The sequence below is a fragment of the Lissotriton helveticus genome, chromosome 8 (genome assembly GCF_964261635.1).
Source record: "Lissotriton helveticus chromosome 8, aLisHel1.1, whole genome shotgun sequence".
Taxonomy (NCBI): domain Eukaryota; kingdom Metazoa; phylum Chordata; class Amphibia; order Caudata; family Salamandridae; genus Lissotriton; species Lissotriton helveticus.
The window spans coordinates 415271470-415286752 of record NC_136069.1 but is presented as its reverse complement, the minus strand read 5'-3'; the positions used below and the strand labels follow the sequence as shown (position 1 = coordinate 415286752).

Sequence of the window (15283 nt, the reverse complement as noted above, 5' to 3'; positions counted from 1 at the left end):
ACTCATGGTAGCGTCTTTTCCTGTAGAAAACCTGGTGTGGCAGCTTGCTCTTGTTCTTGTTGGGATCTAATATGCACAGAGATGATTTAAGGCATGGGCAAAGTGGGCCCTAGCCCAGGGCCCTAGCCTTTTAGGGGGCCCACTGATAGAACCAGCTCTGTTCTGCTGAGTCTTGCCCTGGTAATCTTGAAAAACTCTTATACAGATTGCTTTAAATACCGTTTTCCTTTAATTCATTTTTAATGTGGGTGGTTGTTGATGAGTCTATCACAGACATTATGCACAGATATGTTTGTTTTTCAACACCATGCAACAGCTATAAAAATATTTCTTTTGGATCAAAATAGGACCCCACATATGAGAAATGAGAGGGGGAAACAAAAATTACTTGTAATAATATTAGTGAGCTGCTGCTGTATTATAATATTGAAAATACACATCACTTTCCCTTAACCCCTTCGCTGCTGGGCTTTTTCACCTGCAGTGCGGGGGGAGGGGGGCCGCGCGCGGTGCCACCTTGCTTGTGACAAGCTCGGCTCGTCACGCTGCACTGCGGCGCTGTGCTCATGACGTTCCGCTCGTCATGACCACACCCGTTTTCGAACGTTCAGCACAGCGGGGAAATTATCCCCACGTGCGACCGGTCCAACGGTCATGACGAGCTCAGCTCGTCATGAGCACAGCTCAACCGTGCCTCATGACAAGCTGAGCTCGTCATGAGCACGGAAAGTGATAATATTAAACACATTTAGAACTTGGAAGAATGTGTCTGTGCACTGTCAGTGTCCTGGCTAAAGAGGACATTAAAGAGCTGAAACTGGATCATGAATGCAAAGCTGTTCCAAAAAGGGGCCTCCAAATTATGTTTGGCCCAGGGCCCCCCAAATCCTTAAAATGCCTTATATCTGCATATATATGAGAAGGCTGGTCCGTCTAGAGTGGCACTGTGAGGAAAAAAATAAAGAAAAGAATGAACAGAAATACAGCATGGTCGATTGACAGCGGCTCGTACATTTGCAAACGTCCTCACAGCACCTTTGAGTTCCACATGATTTAGCCAAAGTGTGAAATTAAATTTGCAGACTGTAGCAGTTTATATTATTTGAAATGTTAGGATGCAGATTGTAATAATTATTGTGAACTGCTCCAACGGGAAACAACCTTTACAACGCAGTCATTACATCGCACTACACTTACAACGCAGTTATTGCATCGCAACATCCTTTACAGTGCATGTCACTACAACGCAGGCATTACAATGCATACCATTACAACCCATGACACTACATCGCATGTCACTACAACGCAGGCATTACAACGCATACCATTACAACGCATAGTACCCCTACACTATCCAACACTTACCCTCCAGTTGCACCCCCTGGAGTTTGAATAGTAATTTTTACCCCACACCATCCAGCACTTAACCTACTGTTGCACCCCCTAGAGTTAGAATAGTAATTTGTACCCCTATTCTACCCAATACTTACCTTAAATGCAATTTAATGGCATGCGTTGTACTGGTATGCATTGTAAAGGTATAATGCGATGTAATGGAATGCGTTGTTAAGGTAGTTTCCAAAAATGCGATGTAGTGTCATGCGATGTAATGGAATGCGTTGTAAAGGATGTTGCGATGTAAAAACTGCGTTGTAAAGGTATGCGTTGTAAATGTATGCGTTGTAACGTCATACATTATGCTCCAACAAGGGTTCCAAAACTGCCAAATTAGCTTGACAGAATTAGCTAAAAGAGTTTGTAAATTTGTGGGGTACATTTTTTTTTCAAACAGCATAACAAAAATAATATAATACTCATAAATGGAAAGAAACAATATTTATGTTTTGCCTTGCAGAATGTTTTCCTACAATATTCTTACATCATAGAGACATGTTTATTCCTGATTTGGATCCTGTTCAGGGTGGCTTTCTGGCATACCATCCTATTTAATTGATGTTACTTTCTCCTCTCAGGGAATATAAAAAAAATAATTAAATAGACAATGTAGGTATCTGTCTGCAGGAATGAGGTTGTCTTCATGCTTTTAGGACAGGAATTGCATGTAAATAACTCTAAAAGCACTTCAATAAACAGTGGTATTTGATCGAAGGCACAAAGTGATCACTCCCAGATAAAGACTTCTACTAAACCACCACTCACAGCTGATATCTGAAACATGACAATCTCAGTGTTACATACTGTCAATGTATATATACTAAATATTGTTTTCTTCAGTTAAGGATGATAAAATCTTCTTCTGAATTTTAGGTCATGTCTAACTTCGCATTGAGAGATGGTTTAATGCACTTTCATAAGGAGCTAAGCCACCCATTAAATTAGTTCTTTTAAATGCCAGTGATCACTATGTCAAATGGTCAGTCCAGTTTATTAAACATTGAAGCCCACAAACCCCGATGAATGCTAGGCTTCTGTATAACTTAACCACCCAACTCAATACCCACTTGGACACTCACAGAATACTGTACCCAGATCCATCCGTCTTCACCCCAAAATGTAGCCCTAAATCTCCTTTCCTTCTGTACATGATCCCATCTTCCACTTCCTTGACAAGTGTGAAGATACTGTTATGCTCCTTGATCACCAGCTGATTCGACCTTACACAAAGCACTGCAGGAAACTTTTCACCAAAGTGACTAATGTCTTTAGTAAAGGAGCAATTCTGAATTGTCACACTGGACCCACCTTCAACAAACCTAGCAACTGTAAACTACGGAGTCCCAGAAGAAACTTGGAGATTGTTGCCCCCGCTCATAATTGTTTCAGAGCCATTATCAACCTCATCATGGCAAATAAATTATGCGTTCACTTCTATGCAGATGGCACCCAAACACAAATCGGTGCCTTCTCAAGACAACTAGAAAAATATATATCTTATAGTCTCACCAGAATTTGTGACTGGATGAGAGCAGACCACATAGGCACATCTTTAGTAAACAGATGTATGACGGTACAACGCGTACCGTTACAACGCGTCCCTTTATGACTCAGTTTTAACAACGCAAGTCGTTACAACGACTTGCGTTGGTGGGGCGCTGATAGTGAATAGTTTAATTTACTATTCCAACACCAGTCCCCGTGGATAGTAGGGAAGGTGTTGGATAGTAAATTAAACTATCCCCTATCCTAGAGTGCCCTCCAGCGAAAGTCGTTGTAACGACTTTCGTTGTTAAAACTGCGTCGTAACGGTACCGCGTTGTAGCGGTTCCGTTGTAAAGGATGTTTCCCTTAGTAAACTGGAACATGGATGCCAGGATCAATTATCTCACTCACACGATAAAGAACACTCCCCAAAGCAAATTAACCAGTATAAATCATGAGTGTATCATACTAAAACCTCAAATTATAGCCACACTTGGAGACACAGCAAATACAGTTCCAACGAAATGATAGATCTAGTAACACACCACTTGACAACAGTATTTATTACCATGTTCCTTCTCTAACTAAACTTCAACAACGCCCTGTAACTGCTGCCCCTTCCTTCTCTCCTAACTATAGGGCCAATCCCAAATCTCACAGCATTTATAAGTAAGGACTAGTACTTCAGGAGGACTCCTATTTACTCTTACATTTCTGGACATAAGATGTACAATGGAAATTCAGGGAACTTCGAAGGAAGGCATGCTCAGGTATGAGATTAACAATTTATAAAGAAGAAACAATTCAGTGGTTCCATTTTTTCTGATATCCATGCTGCTCCTGTACCAAGCATGAGCAAAACCACAAATCTCACTGGAAGTTGGTTTCAGTGTGTTCAGCATGTCTTTGGGAAATAGTATTTTATGAAGAAAATATTAGTTTCAATGGAAATATGTGAAAATCCTAATTGGTGGTAAAATATACTGTGCCTTGCACAAATGCAGGATGTACTAGGCACATAATGCCATTTTTGCTATTTCTGAAATATTTTCATATCAGTTGTGTGTTATACACATTATGCAGAATATACATAAATACGTATTTTGTGAACTAGAAGAAATGCACACTTTTTCGCATACCTGGCGATATAGGCCGAGTTCATCTTTCACGTTTTTAGGGCTCGGACTCCTCCCCACTGAAAGTGGGAGGAGTTTCGAGATCCTAATGTTAAAGAAGAGAAAAAAGAAGTATCTCCTAGGGCTTTGGCGAGACAAATTCCACACATTCCTTAGCGTGTTCTGTCATCTGGCCAGTGATTCGTCTTCGTTGTGTTGTCGTTTTAATAGGCTTGAAGTGATAGGGTAAATGTAGTTTTGTTCCGCCATCTTGGGCATTTTTCGTTCGTGCTCGCGCAAAGAAGTACATTAATTATAATTAGGAGCTGTCAGGGTGCCTCCGTAAGTGAATCCAGATGGCCGGGCGCGTTCACCATTCAGCAGCGCTCAGCGCGCAGCTCCCTTGTTTAGATTAGCGGAGGGAGGCTGCCTGCTGTTCAGAGTCGGGGAACAAGTGACGAGAGCAAGGCCGAGATGCTTTGATGAAGCTGGCACATTTACATGGCTCTGGAAGTGCAGCGCCGCAGCCCCTGATACCAGCCGCTACATCGTGTTTTTTAGATTAGTGGAGGGTGGCTGCCTGCTGTGCAGAGTCGGGGCACAAGTGACGAGACCAAGGGCGAGATGCTTTGATGGAGCTGGCACATTTGCATGGCGCTGGAAGTGCAGTGCCTCAGCCCCTGACACCAGCCGCGTTTTTGAGATTAGCGGAGGGAGGCTGCCTGCTGTTCAGAGTCGGGAAACAAGTGACGAGAACAAGGCCGACATGCTTTGATGGAGCTGGCACATTTACATGGCCCTGCAGAGTGACAGCAGAGTGAGAGTGACAGCAGAGTGAGAGTGACAGGAGAGTGACAGCAGAGTGAGAGTGACAGCAGAGTGAGAGTGACAGCATGAGAGACAGAGAGACAGCAATGTGAGAGTGACAGCAGAGTGAGGGTGACAGCAGAGTGAGAGTGACAGCAGAGTGAGAATGACAGCAGAGTGACAGACAGCAGAGCTAGAGTGACAGTGAGTGCAGAGTGACAGTGAGTGCAGAGTGACAGTGAGTGCAGAGTGACAGCAGAGTGACAGTGAGTGCAGAGTGACAGCAGAGTGACAGTGAGTGCAGAGTGACAGTGAGTGCAGAGTGACAGTAGAGTGCAGAGTGACAGTAGAGTGCAGAGTGACAGTAGAGTGCAGAGTGACTGTAGAGTGCAGAGTGACTGTAGAGTGCAGAGTGACTGTAGAGTGCAGAGTGACTGTGAGTGCAGAGTGACTGTGAGTGCAGAGTGACTGTGAGTGCAGAGTGACTGTGAGTGCAGAGTGACAGTGAGTGCAGAGTGACAGTGAGTGCAGAGTGACAGTGAGTGCAGAGTGACAGTGAGTGCAGAGTGACAGCAGAGTGACAGTGAGTGCAGGGTGACAGTGAGTGCAGAGTGACAGTGATTGCAGAGTGACAGTGATTGCAGAGTGACAATGAGTGCAGAGTGACAGTGATTGCAGAGTGACAGTGATTGCAGAGTGACAATGAGTGCAGAGTGACAATGAGTGACAGTGAGTGCAGAGTGACAGTGAGTGCAGAGTGACAGTGATTGCAGAGTGACAGTGATTGCAGAGTGACAGTGATTGCAGAGTGACAGTGAGTGCAGAGTGACAATGAGTGACAGTGAGTGCAGAGTGACAGTGAGTGCAGAGTGACAGTGAGTGCAGAGTGACAGTGAGTGCAGAATGACAGTGAGTGCAGAGTGACAGTGAGTGCAGAGTGACTGCAGAGACAGTGTGTCAGGGTGCACATTGTGTGAGTGTGCAGAATGAGTGTGCAGGGTAAACAGTGTGTGACTATGCAGGGTGACATTGGGAGTGTGCGGGTGAGCAGTGTGTGAATGTGTAGGGGCAGTGTGTGAGTGTGCAGAAAACACCACACACACATACACCACACACACATAACGCGCACACAAACCACACACCTCAGTCTCTCAACACCACACACTTGTCACCACTCAACACAACACACTCACCACCACACTCACTCCCCAGGCTCACCCCCACAGACTCACCACCACACACTCACCAGCACACAGAAAACAACACACACACAACAACACACCCCCAGCCGTCAATGAATGCTTTCACCATGCACAAACACCAACAACCATCATCCATCTGTGCACGCTTTTACCAAGCACACACCCACCAGCCGTCAGTGCACCCTTCCACCAGGCACACACACCTCCAGCCGGCAGTGCACTTTTCCACCAAGCAATCGCAGTATGGTACACTTTACTTTTAAACATATTCATATAAAGCACAGCATGCCACCATTGGTAAAATTACAATTCAACCAAGATACTTCCACTACACACCACATGCACACACTCCATAACACATGGCAAAAAGACATTGGCATTTACAATGCCATTAGCTCAAACTCAAATAAATCCGAGTCCGATTGCATTTCTAATGCTTGTTAGAGTATGTGTCTGAATCTAGTCAGGATGGCCAGCATGACTCCTGTTTCACCCTGTCTTTCATAAAGTTCTTTCACGTCCTAAGTTTATATTTAAATCAGTTTGTGGATTTACTGTGTTCAGCAGTGGATTGGTTCTCACTTTCTTATTTGTGAACTACCTAGCAAGTTCATAAACAATCAGAGAGGATGATGGAATGTCTACATCGCATACCCACTTAGGAACACATTTGCAAATCCTTTTGTGCATCTAGTTTTTACTTGACTACACAAAAGAGTCTTTTTCAAGTGCAAATAGTAAACACTGATTCATTGAGCCAGGATCTGCAGACATTTAAAACCACTACAGGGGCCTAGGCCATGAAAATACTTTTCTAGAGAGGCTTTTCGGTTGCTTTGTGCTTAGGGTTTATGGTGGTAACATGGTTGCTCCCACACGAGATGCCGTCAGTGTGGCATTTGGAAAGTGGTGCACTCCCAGAAAGTCATAACTTTGTTGGTATTCACCAGTTGTACGTCAAATGTCACGGTTGAAATATAGACCTATAAAATATTCCATCCATAACATCAGCAATCAATATAACATCTAGATAACCATACATAGGGAAACATATTCACTACTCTTAACTCCACATCTACTCTCAGTAGCAGTATTGTGGTAGTTAATGTGGTGAACGTGATATTTTTGTTGATCGATATTTCTATAGCGATTAAGTGACCCCCCTACCCCATTGTATTGGCCAACATTCACAATTGTTTGTACTCCTGTTGAACTTAGTATCAAAAATAGCAAATGTAAATGTGTGAACTGGCTGTCAACAACACCCCCCTATTTTTAGGGGGAGTAGTCCAATATATTTCTATAAATAGAAAAGTAAACATTTTCCTAAAGGGCCAAAAGAAAATCTAAGGATTCATTTAAACCTTAGACCAAGTTATGAACTGGTGAAAAATCCGCCAGTTTGGTATTAGGTGTATGAATGGGAATCAGCAATTTTTTGTTAGTTAGGAGCACTTTTATGACTTGTAAAGTTACTCTTTCCTGTACATGGCACTTTGGATCTGCAGTGGAGAACTTCAAAAGGGTATGAGTCAAAAATCCTGTAGCTGAAATACTCTAGGGCAACAAACTGCAGGCGCTTAGCCTGAGACATCTTGGAAGTGCAGCCTGCATATATGATGACATGTTGGATTCTCATTTTACTTTAGCGTGATGGGAGGTTAAATGTAATTTAAGTCGGGGATGCACCAAATAGTTGGTACAATTTACCCTGATAGACCATACAACCTTTATGTTGGCAGACTTCGTACATTTGATAATTTCAAAGGTCTGATAGTATTTAAACTACTCATTCTGAGTATTAACTCCTATGAGTGGATAGGATATTGGCTTGACTCTCACTGGTCTTATCTGTGCCTTTGTGTTTGTGACTATGTAGACTTCTGCTGTTTGATATCTGCTACTGTTACTTGAGGCAATGATTGCTTTCTTTTAAGGGCCTCTTGTGTTTGTTGCTGAATGTAAATTTACACCAAGGAAACTGAGATGGACCTAACCTTCTACAACTTGTACCAATGTGATCAATGATGCTTTTTTTTCCTCCAGCAGAAGAACTCAGTGGACCTGTGCGCCGCAGAGGCATGCCAGTGGTGAGATACGACCCCGGGATGGAGTCTGCAGGAATGAACGGGTGAGTGAAGCCTTGCAATCTTACAATTAGTTAAGAGTGGTGAGTGAATAGCAGGAGCTGGTGATGGGGGATACGCCTATGTGTACGCCTCGCTCTGATAGGACAGACTCCTTGACGCTACGCTTTAAGAAAGTGACCGATCACTAGAAAAAGGAGAAGCTTGCCATGTCCCTGGGGATGTCCAGGGAGGATCGTCTGCGATAAATCTCATGTGTTCAGTGTAAATATTGTCCTCACCGGTACCCTTGCCTGATCAGCACAAAGACAAGTCAGGACGGAATGCCTAACATTGACTGTAAACATTCACCCGTTTAAGCTCTTTGTGCTTTCATCAAACTGTTCTTTATTTATTTACATTTTTCTGTAGCTTGGACATGAATCAAGTGCCTGTTAGATAGCTTCACATCCAAAGGGTGATGGGAAGGCCATCTCGCATTGTAGGTTATAGGATGGTTATATAACATATTTACGTTATCCACAGTGCCAGCCTGTGGTCAGTGCTATACAAGCGTAGTAGTAGGAGTAAACTCTCTGATTCCAACTACACATTTTTCATTAATTCAGTAGAGGATAGAGGCGTGTTAAGCTGGGTCAAGTTTAAGGTATTTCTTTCAGTAGGGTTTTGAAGTAGGTAAGGGAAGGATCCAGTCCTATTTCATCTTAAGTTTACGAAGGAATGAGATCATTTTGAGATCTGGTTTCATTCTTTTAATTTTGTTTGGAAATGTATGCGCCTTCCTGAAACTGTAAGTTTATTCCTTTGATTGTGTGATGTGTTGAGTTTCACAGTTATGCATGCTGCTCTAAGATGACAGTGTCGACTGCAACTAAAAAAATAACGGATAAAAGCTTAAGTTTAATTTTACCCACTGGGGATAAACTTGTCTATAGAACAGTCCATCGTTTTTGGCCCATTGCGCCACTCTAGGCAGCATTCAGCCATATGTATTGTACTGTAGTATTTGCAAATCAGCCCTGGCCCGGTTCCTGTAGGAAGAGTACAGCCTGACTGCCCAGTCATGATCCCTCCAGATGGTAACACAAGCAACCTCTGTCCTGTTTCAGTGTATTCAGGCATCATCAGTGAAGTACTGCTTCTGTCCTGTGCCAGAGTGAGCAGGGAATTCAGTATAAGCATATCCATTACACTTAGGGGGCCGTGTTACACAAAATGCTCCAGGGGCGCAACAGGTGTTTGCGCCCACTTTGCACGCCCCAGGGCACTGTGATATTACACTTGTGCATCCCCTTCTGTAATACTGATAGCGCTGGCGCACATAAAGCGCTAGCTTCAGGGGGCTTTCCCTCCTTTGCATGGGGGTGTGCCCCATGCAAAAGAGGGAATCCCTTTGCCTCTCCATCCGCGCCTTATTGCAGAGGCAAAGAAGCTCTCAGGGGGACCTTCCTGACATCCCCTTGCAGGCGGGTGCAGTCATTTACTGCACCCGCCTACATGGGGAACTCTAATCCCCTTTAAATGTGCAAGCGGGCGCTGCCTGCACTGTAAAAACATAGAGCGGCTTTATAGCAGCCGCTCTGTTTTTCAAAGGAATGCACTGAGTTCACGGCTGCCTGGGGGCAGTGCATGCATGGTAATATGGCACATTTTCATTGTTTGCGCCAGGCGCACCTTTTATAAGGTGAGCCCAGCGCAAACAATGAAAATGCACCTTTAGTGTATATGGCCCAGGGGCAACAAACAACAAAGTAGTGCTTGAAGGAATACTTGAGTAAATCTCAGTCACTGGTGTTTGCTTGGAACTGCATTCAAGTCCATCAATTTTCAACCACTTAGCAACTCTAGACAGAGAGCAGTCTCATGCATATCAATCTCCTTTAGGAAAAGTCCATCTCCATCAACCATACCACGGCCACTACAGACAAGACCAAAATCAAATACAGACCACTTTCAGCCTACTTGATCGCTGTCAGTGAGATGTAATTTGAGTAATGTGGCACAGTGAGCCTGGGACCCATTTAAGGGCATACCTATTATATTTAGGGCATGCACTGAAACAAACAACAAAGTATTGAATGGAATTCTTGATTTAATCTCATCCACTGGTGATCACTTGGCCTTCATTCAAGCATAACCTGGGTTGTAGGCCAAGTTTGATTTTGATTCAATGTTGCATTCTTGCTCTCTTTGTTTGTTGCTGAGGGAGGGTACTTGGACATAATCCTCTGGTATAAATTGATTGTCAGTTTATTTAGATGTCCTCAAGACCTAATGATCTTCCTCACGACACCTGGTTCAATCCAACATCCGCTCCAGACATCGCAGAGGTCCTCCTACCCAGCTACAAGATCGCAAGACAGGCTAGAATGAGCAAACCCAGAGGAGGAGACTGTACAAAGGGAAATCAACTGCACCATTACTTTAGTGAATACTAGCAACTGTCTAGAATACATGGCCTTCAAACTCAGGACCTCAAGCTCCACCACCCTGGCAGGAGTCCTTCTCTACCAGCCCCCTGGACCAAGGTCCAAATTCGGTGCCTCTCTTGGGGATCTTAATGCCCCACTTGCATCTAACTATTTCATTCTACTAGACAACCTCAACTTTCACCTAGAGAAGCAAACAGACCCCCACACCACTCACCACCAGGAAGACCTGGGCACACAAGGACTCCTCCCAATGAGTGAATGACCCCACCCACATACCCGAAGAAGTCAGATTCACTGAATGCAACTGCAAACTGCTGGAACGTTGATGGTTCCACATAAATGACAACTGCGACAGTAATGGACACACCTACAAATCAGCCCTCCTGACCTACCACCAGTGACTTATAACCACCAAGTGCTTAGCACTTACTGGATTGATCCAAAACTGCTCTAACATCTTGTAAGAAATCTTCACCATAGTGAAATAATTCCAGTCCCCTGCCACCAACTCCACGTCCGTCACCCCTCACAGGAACTATGTGCCCAGATTTACCACTACTTCACAAAAAAAAAATCAAAACTATTTACAACAACTTTACACCTTGGCCTGCCCTCTCCACCCTCATTATCCTTCACTCTAATGACAAGGACCCCCCAGAAACCACCCTGGCCTGCTGGCCAGCCATCACCCCACTGGAAACAGCCAACAGAAAGCGCTTCATCCACTTGTGAGCCCTCCAGATCCCTGCAGCCTATTCATTTTTACCACAGGACCCAGCCCCTATCTATACAGCCCTCCCACCAATCCTCAATGACTATCACCACTGTCACCTTCCCAGATATCTGGAAACTCCCCACCGTCTCACCACTCCTGATGAAACCCTAAGCATACCTGACAACACTGTCTAGATACAGACCCCTCTTCCTCCTCCCCTACCTGGCCAAAGTAATAGAAAAGCTTATCAGCAATCAACTGCCTGACATCCTCAATGCCAACCACTGCTTGTAACCATCCCAATTTGGATTCAGACCAAACCACAGCCCTGAAAGAGCCCTCATTGCTTCCACTGATGTGATCCGCCACATCATGGATGAGAGAGACACAGCAGCTCTCATCCTACTCGACCTCTCAGCTGCAATTGACACCTTCTCCCACCCTATCCTCATCCAATCCTACATTCAGCAAAAAACACAAGAGGCTGTTAAATGAAAACAATCACTGCCTCAAGGAGCACTTACAGATATTAAACAGCAGATGTCTACATGGTCAGTCACAAACACGAGGGCTCAAAGAACATCAGCGAAACCATGAATACTGTCGATCAGTTTCTTTCTCTCAGGCAGCACCCAAACAGTCAGCCTAGCCCCATATTCATCCATGGCCTCCAACGTGATGTGTGGTATCCCTTAAGGCTTCCAGCTCAGCCATATACTTTTAAAAATCTGCATGGCCCCACTCGCCAACATCATACACACTCACGGACTCACTCTCAAATTATTACTCTGCATGCACATATCCAGACACCTCAAGGACCTCCACTGTCTCCGTAGTCACAAACTCACCCTTTTAAACTGCAAGGCCCAGAATATCTTAGCAGCCCCATCCAGTTCCACACACCGATCAGGCACCCCAGTTTAGCCACTCTTCTCTTCATCCATGTCCCCAGAATTCGGAGACCTAACTCTCACACATTCCCCTACATTAACTATTGTATGAGCTAGTACCTGTCCATCCACCAGATACAAACTTGCATACCTTGAGTACAACTTTGTCATTCCTTAAGGATTCTCGCCATTCCATTTCTGACACAACACCTTCAACAATTTCACACACCTTGAAGGTGTCTATCTCCCGAGAGTCTTCAGAGTCAAGAACATCAGAGCCCACGGGTATCAATTGTGACAAACAATCAGCAACTTTGGATATATTTGACAAGAAAATCAAAATCTTGTAGAGCAATAATCCACTTACAGATCCTGGCGAGTGCCACAACTCACCAGTCGTACTCATGCCCTTAGGTCTCTTCTGAAGAAAGGGATAAAGTTTCTTTGAACATCTCAGTGTTAGTTAGAATTTGAGGAAGTCAAGGAAGCCCTTAAGTCGCTCCTTCCTTGCAGAGCTTTGACACCTCTTTAGACTCTATTTTGATCACGGATACAAGCTCTAAAGGTTTGGGAGCTGTTCTTAAACAATCCAAGGGTGGCAAAGAAGAAACTATTATGTTTCTTTCTAGAGCTCTTGTTGGGCCAGAATTACAATATTCTGTGATTGAAAAGGAAGCCCTTTGTATTTATTGGGCTATCAAGAAGCTCAAGAAATTTTTGTGGGGTTCTTCTTTTCTTGTTCATTCTGACCATAAACCACTTAAGGATTTGTTTGTCAAGAAAGATCTTAATGCGGTTTCTTCCAGGATTTGTCAGTGGATTATTGCTCTACAAGATTTGGATTTTCTTGTCAAATATATCCCTGGTGTTGACAACAAAGTTGCTGATTGTCTGTCACAATTGATACCTGTGGGCTCTGATGTTCTTGACTCCGAAGACTCTTGGGAGATAGACACCTTCAAGGTGTGTGAAATTGTTGAAGGTGTTGTGTCAGAAATGGAATGGAATGGCGAGAATCCTTAAAGAATGACAACGTTTTACTCGAGGTATGCACGTTTGTAAATGGTGGATGTACAGGTATTAGGTCTCTGTCTGATGAAGCAAAGGAATTTTGGAATGTGAGACATGAACTCTCTATACACAAAGATCTTTTGTGGAGAGGTTCACGCCTGGTACCTCCTATTTCACTTCAAGAGAAGATTGTTCGCCTTGCACACAGTGGTCACCAGGGTATATCAAAAACCAAGGAGCGAGTTTGGTTACACTTCTGGTGGCCAGGTGTTGATATCTTAGTTGAACGGTTAGTTAGAGACTGCTCTGAATGCAGGATGTCTGACAAAGTGTGCAAGACTAGAACTCAACCGATGATCATTCATGATCCTCCCTCCAGGTGTTGGCAAGATGTTGCTCTAGATCTCTTAGGACCAATTCATTCCAAGTCTGGTCAGTTTTACGTCCAGGTTCTTATTGATATGTATTCTAGATGGCCTGAGGTCAAGGTCACTCAGTGTATTGAAACTAGATATGTAGTAAGATTTTTGGAGAATGTTTTTTACAGAGAAGGTCTCCCTGAGACTTTGTTAAGTGACAATGGCATGCAACTGGTCTCAAAGGAGATGGAGGAATTCCTGTGTAAGAGAATTATTGTCCATAGAAAATGCTCGCTTTATCATCCCGAATGTAACGGGATGGTTGGGAGATTCAACCGAGTACTAAAGGAATCTATTCAATCAGCCAAGAAACTAGGGCGTGACTGGAAAAATGCAATTCTAGAGAAAGTTATGGCCTATCGCTTGACCCCTCATTCTACAACAGAAAAAGTTCCCTTTGAATTGTTTAGGGGACGTACACCTAACACTCAATTGTTTCAATCCTGGATGAGAGGGTATGGATCTGATTTTAGTGTTCTTGAGGATCCTCAGTGGAGCATTGGGGAGGATTCCAAGTCCAAAAAGATGAAAGCAACCTTTGATGCCAGACATGCTGTTGCTCATACAATAGTTAATCTTGATTGATTGAAGGCTTTATTTCGATATAAAAATATCATAAAAGCATAATACAATGAATTTAAAAAGCAATATTTAAACAAGCACATACTATTTACACAAATAAAACATTGTATGAGCAGTTAAGACAAGCATTAAATTGACAAAGAAAGCCTTTTCGTGCGAATTAACCAAGACCATTTTAGGAACTTGGACACACCGCAGACAAACAAAATACGTGTGTCGGACATTAAAATGCGTAATGCCACATTATGCTGCCGAGTGCCTAATTGTTTACATAGTGGTTTGAGCCAGCACCGCCTCGGCGCTAGATAAGCCGGACATTCGAAGAAAATGTGGGCAACCGACTCAACTCATGTTAGGCATGTCGCACAGAAAGGGGATCGCTGAAGGGAAGTTTTCCAGCGGGCGGTCAGTTCACTTACAGGTAACGTCCCTATTCTAAATTTAAAATACAGAGCACGGTCTATGGGGTTAGATATAATGTCAAGGTACAGTTCATAGGCCACCACATCCTTGATCTTCATAAAGTCAGTAGTGGATTTGCAATGTTTTGAATCAGTAGAGATTTTACAGGAGATTCAGTTCCAGTACAACTTCTTTAAAACGGCTTTAGGGGGGGGCCGTCCTGGATTCCCATGCATCGCCAAGGCCTAGATCCCCTAACAGCCGTTTCACATCCCTCAACCACTTAATCTTGGACCAGCCCTCCATTAACATAACCTCTAACAAACCATCTGCATATGAGGCCAGCTCGGGCACACGCCACAGGCGCGCCCAAAGTAGCAAGGGGCGTATTTGGGCTTGGTCCTTAATCGATCTACAACCCAGATCCAATAATACAGGTACTGTTGGGGTGCTCTGCGGGAGGGCCATCAAGTCCTTCAGAAATGTACTCTCTGATCTAGCTAATACTTCAAGGTTGCACGTGCCCCACAGTTCCGCCCCATACAAAGCAGCACTAACCCCTCTTGCTTTATAAATCTCCATAACTGGGTCAATGGGCTTGGTTGTGGAGGAGCGTTGCTCCTTAAGGAGGGCACCACCCACCCTTTTATGACCAAGTAACACTTTTGGATGTGTGAATTCCAATACATTGAATCCGTGAGGCGGATACCTAAGTAATCAAATTCGGCCACCCTCTCCAAG

The 15283-nt window shown here is 43.9% G+C and overlaps 1 protein-coding gene across 3 annotated transcripts in view; it reads left to right on the top strand.

Moving 5' to 3' along the window:
• The window catches only part of LOC144772725 (phosphatidylinositol 3,4,5-trisphosphate 3-phosphatase TPTE2-like), a 298439-nt gene that overhangs the window by 13078 nt on the left and 270078 nt on the right, over positions 1 to 15283 (top strand). For 2 of the 3 annotated variants that reach the window (XM_078657252.1, XM_078657251.1), the window contains exon 2: positions 8054 to 8135. In XM_078657252.1, coding sequence (XP_078513378.1) covers positions 8086 to 8135 — 50 coding nt within the window. In that variant the 5' untranslated portion in view covers positions 8054 to 8085. Of the gene's footprint in view, positions 1 to 8050; positions 8136 to 15283 lie in introns of all 3 variants that reach the window. The other variant, XM_078657254.1, reaches the window with a different exon arrangement.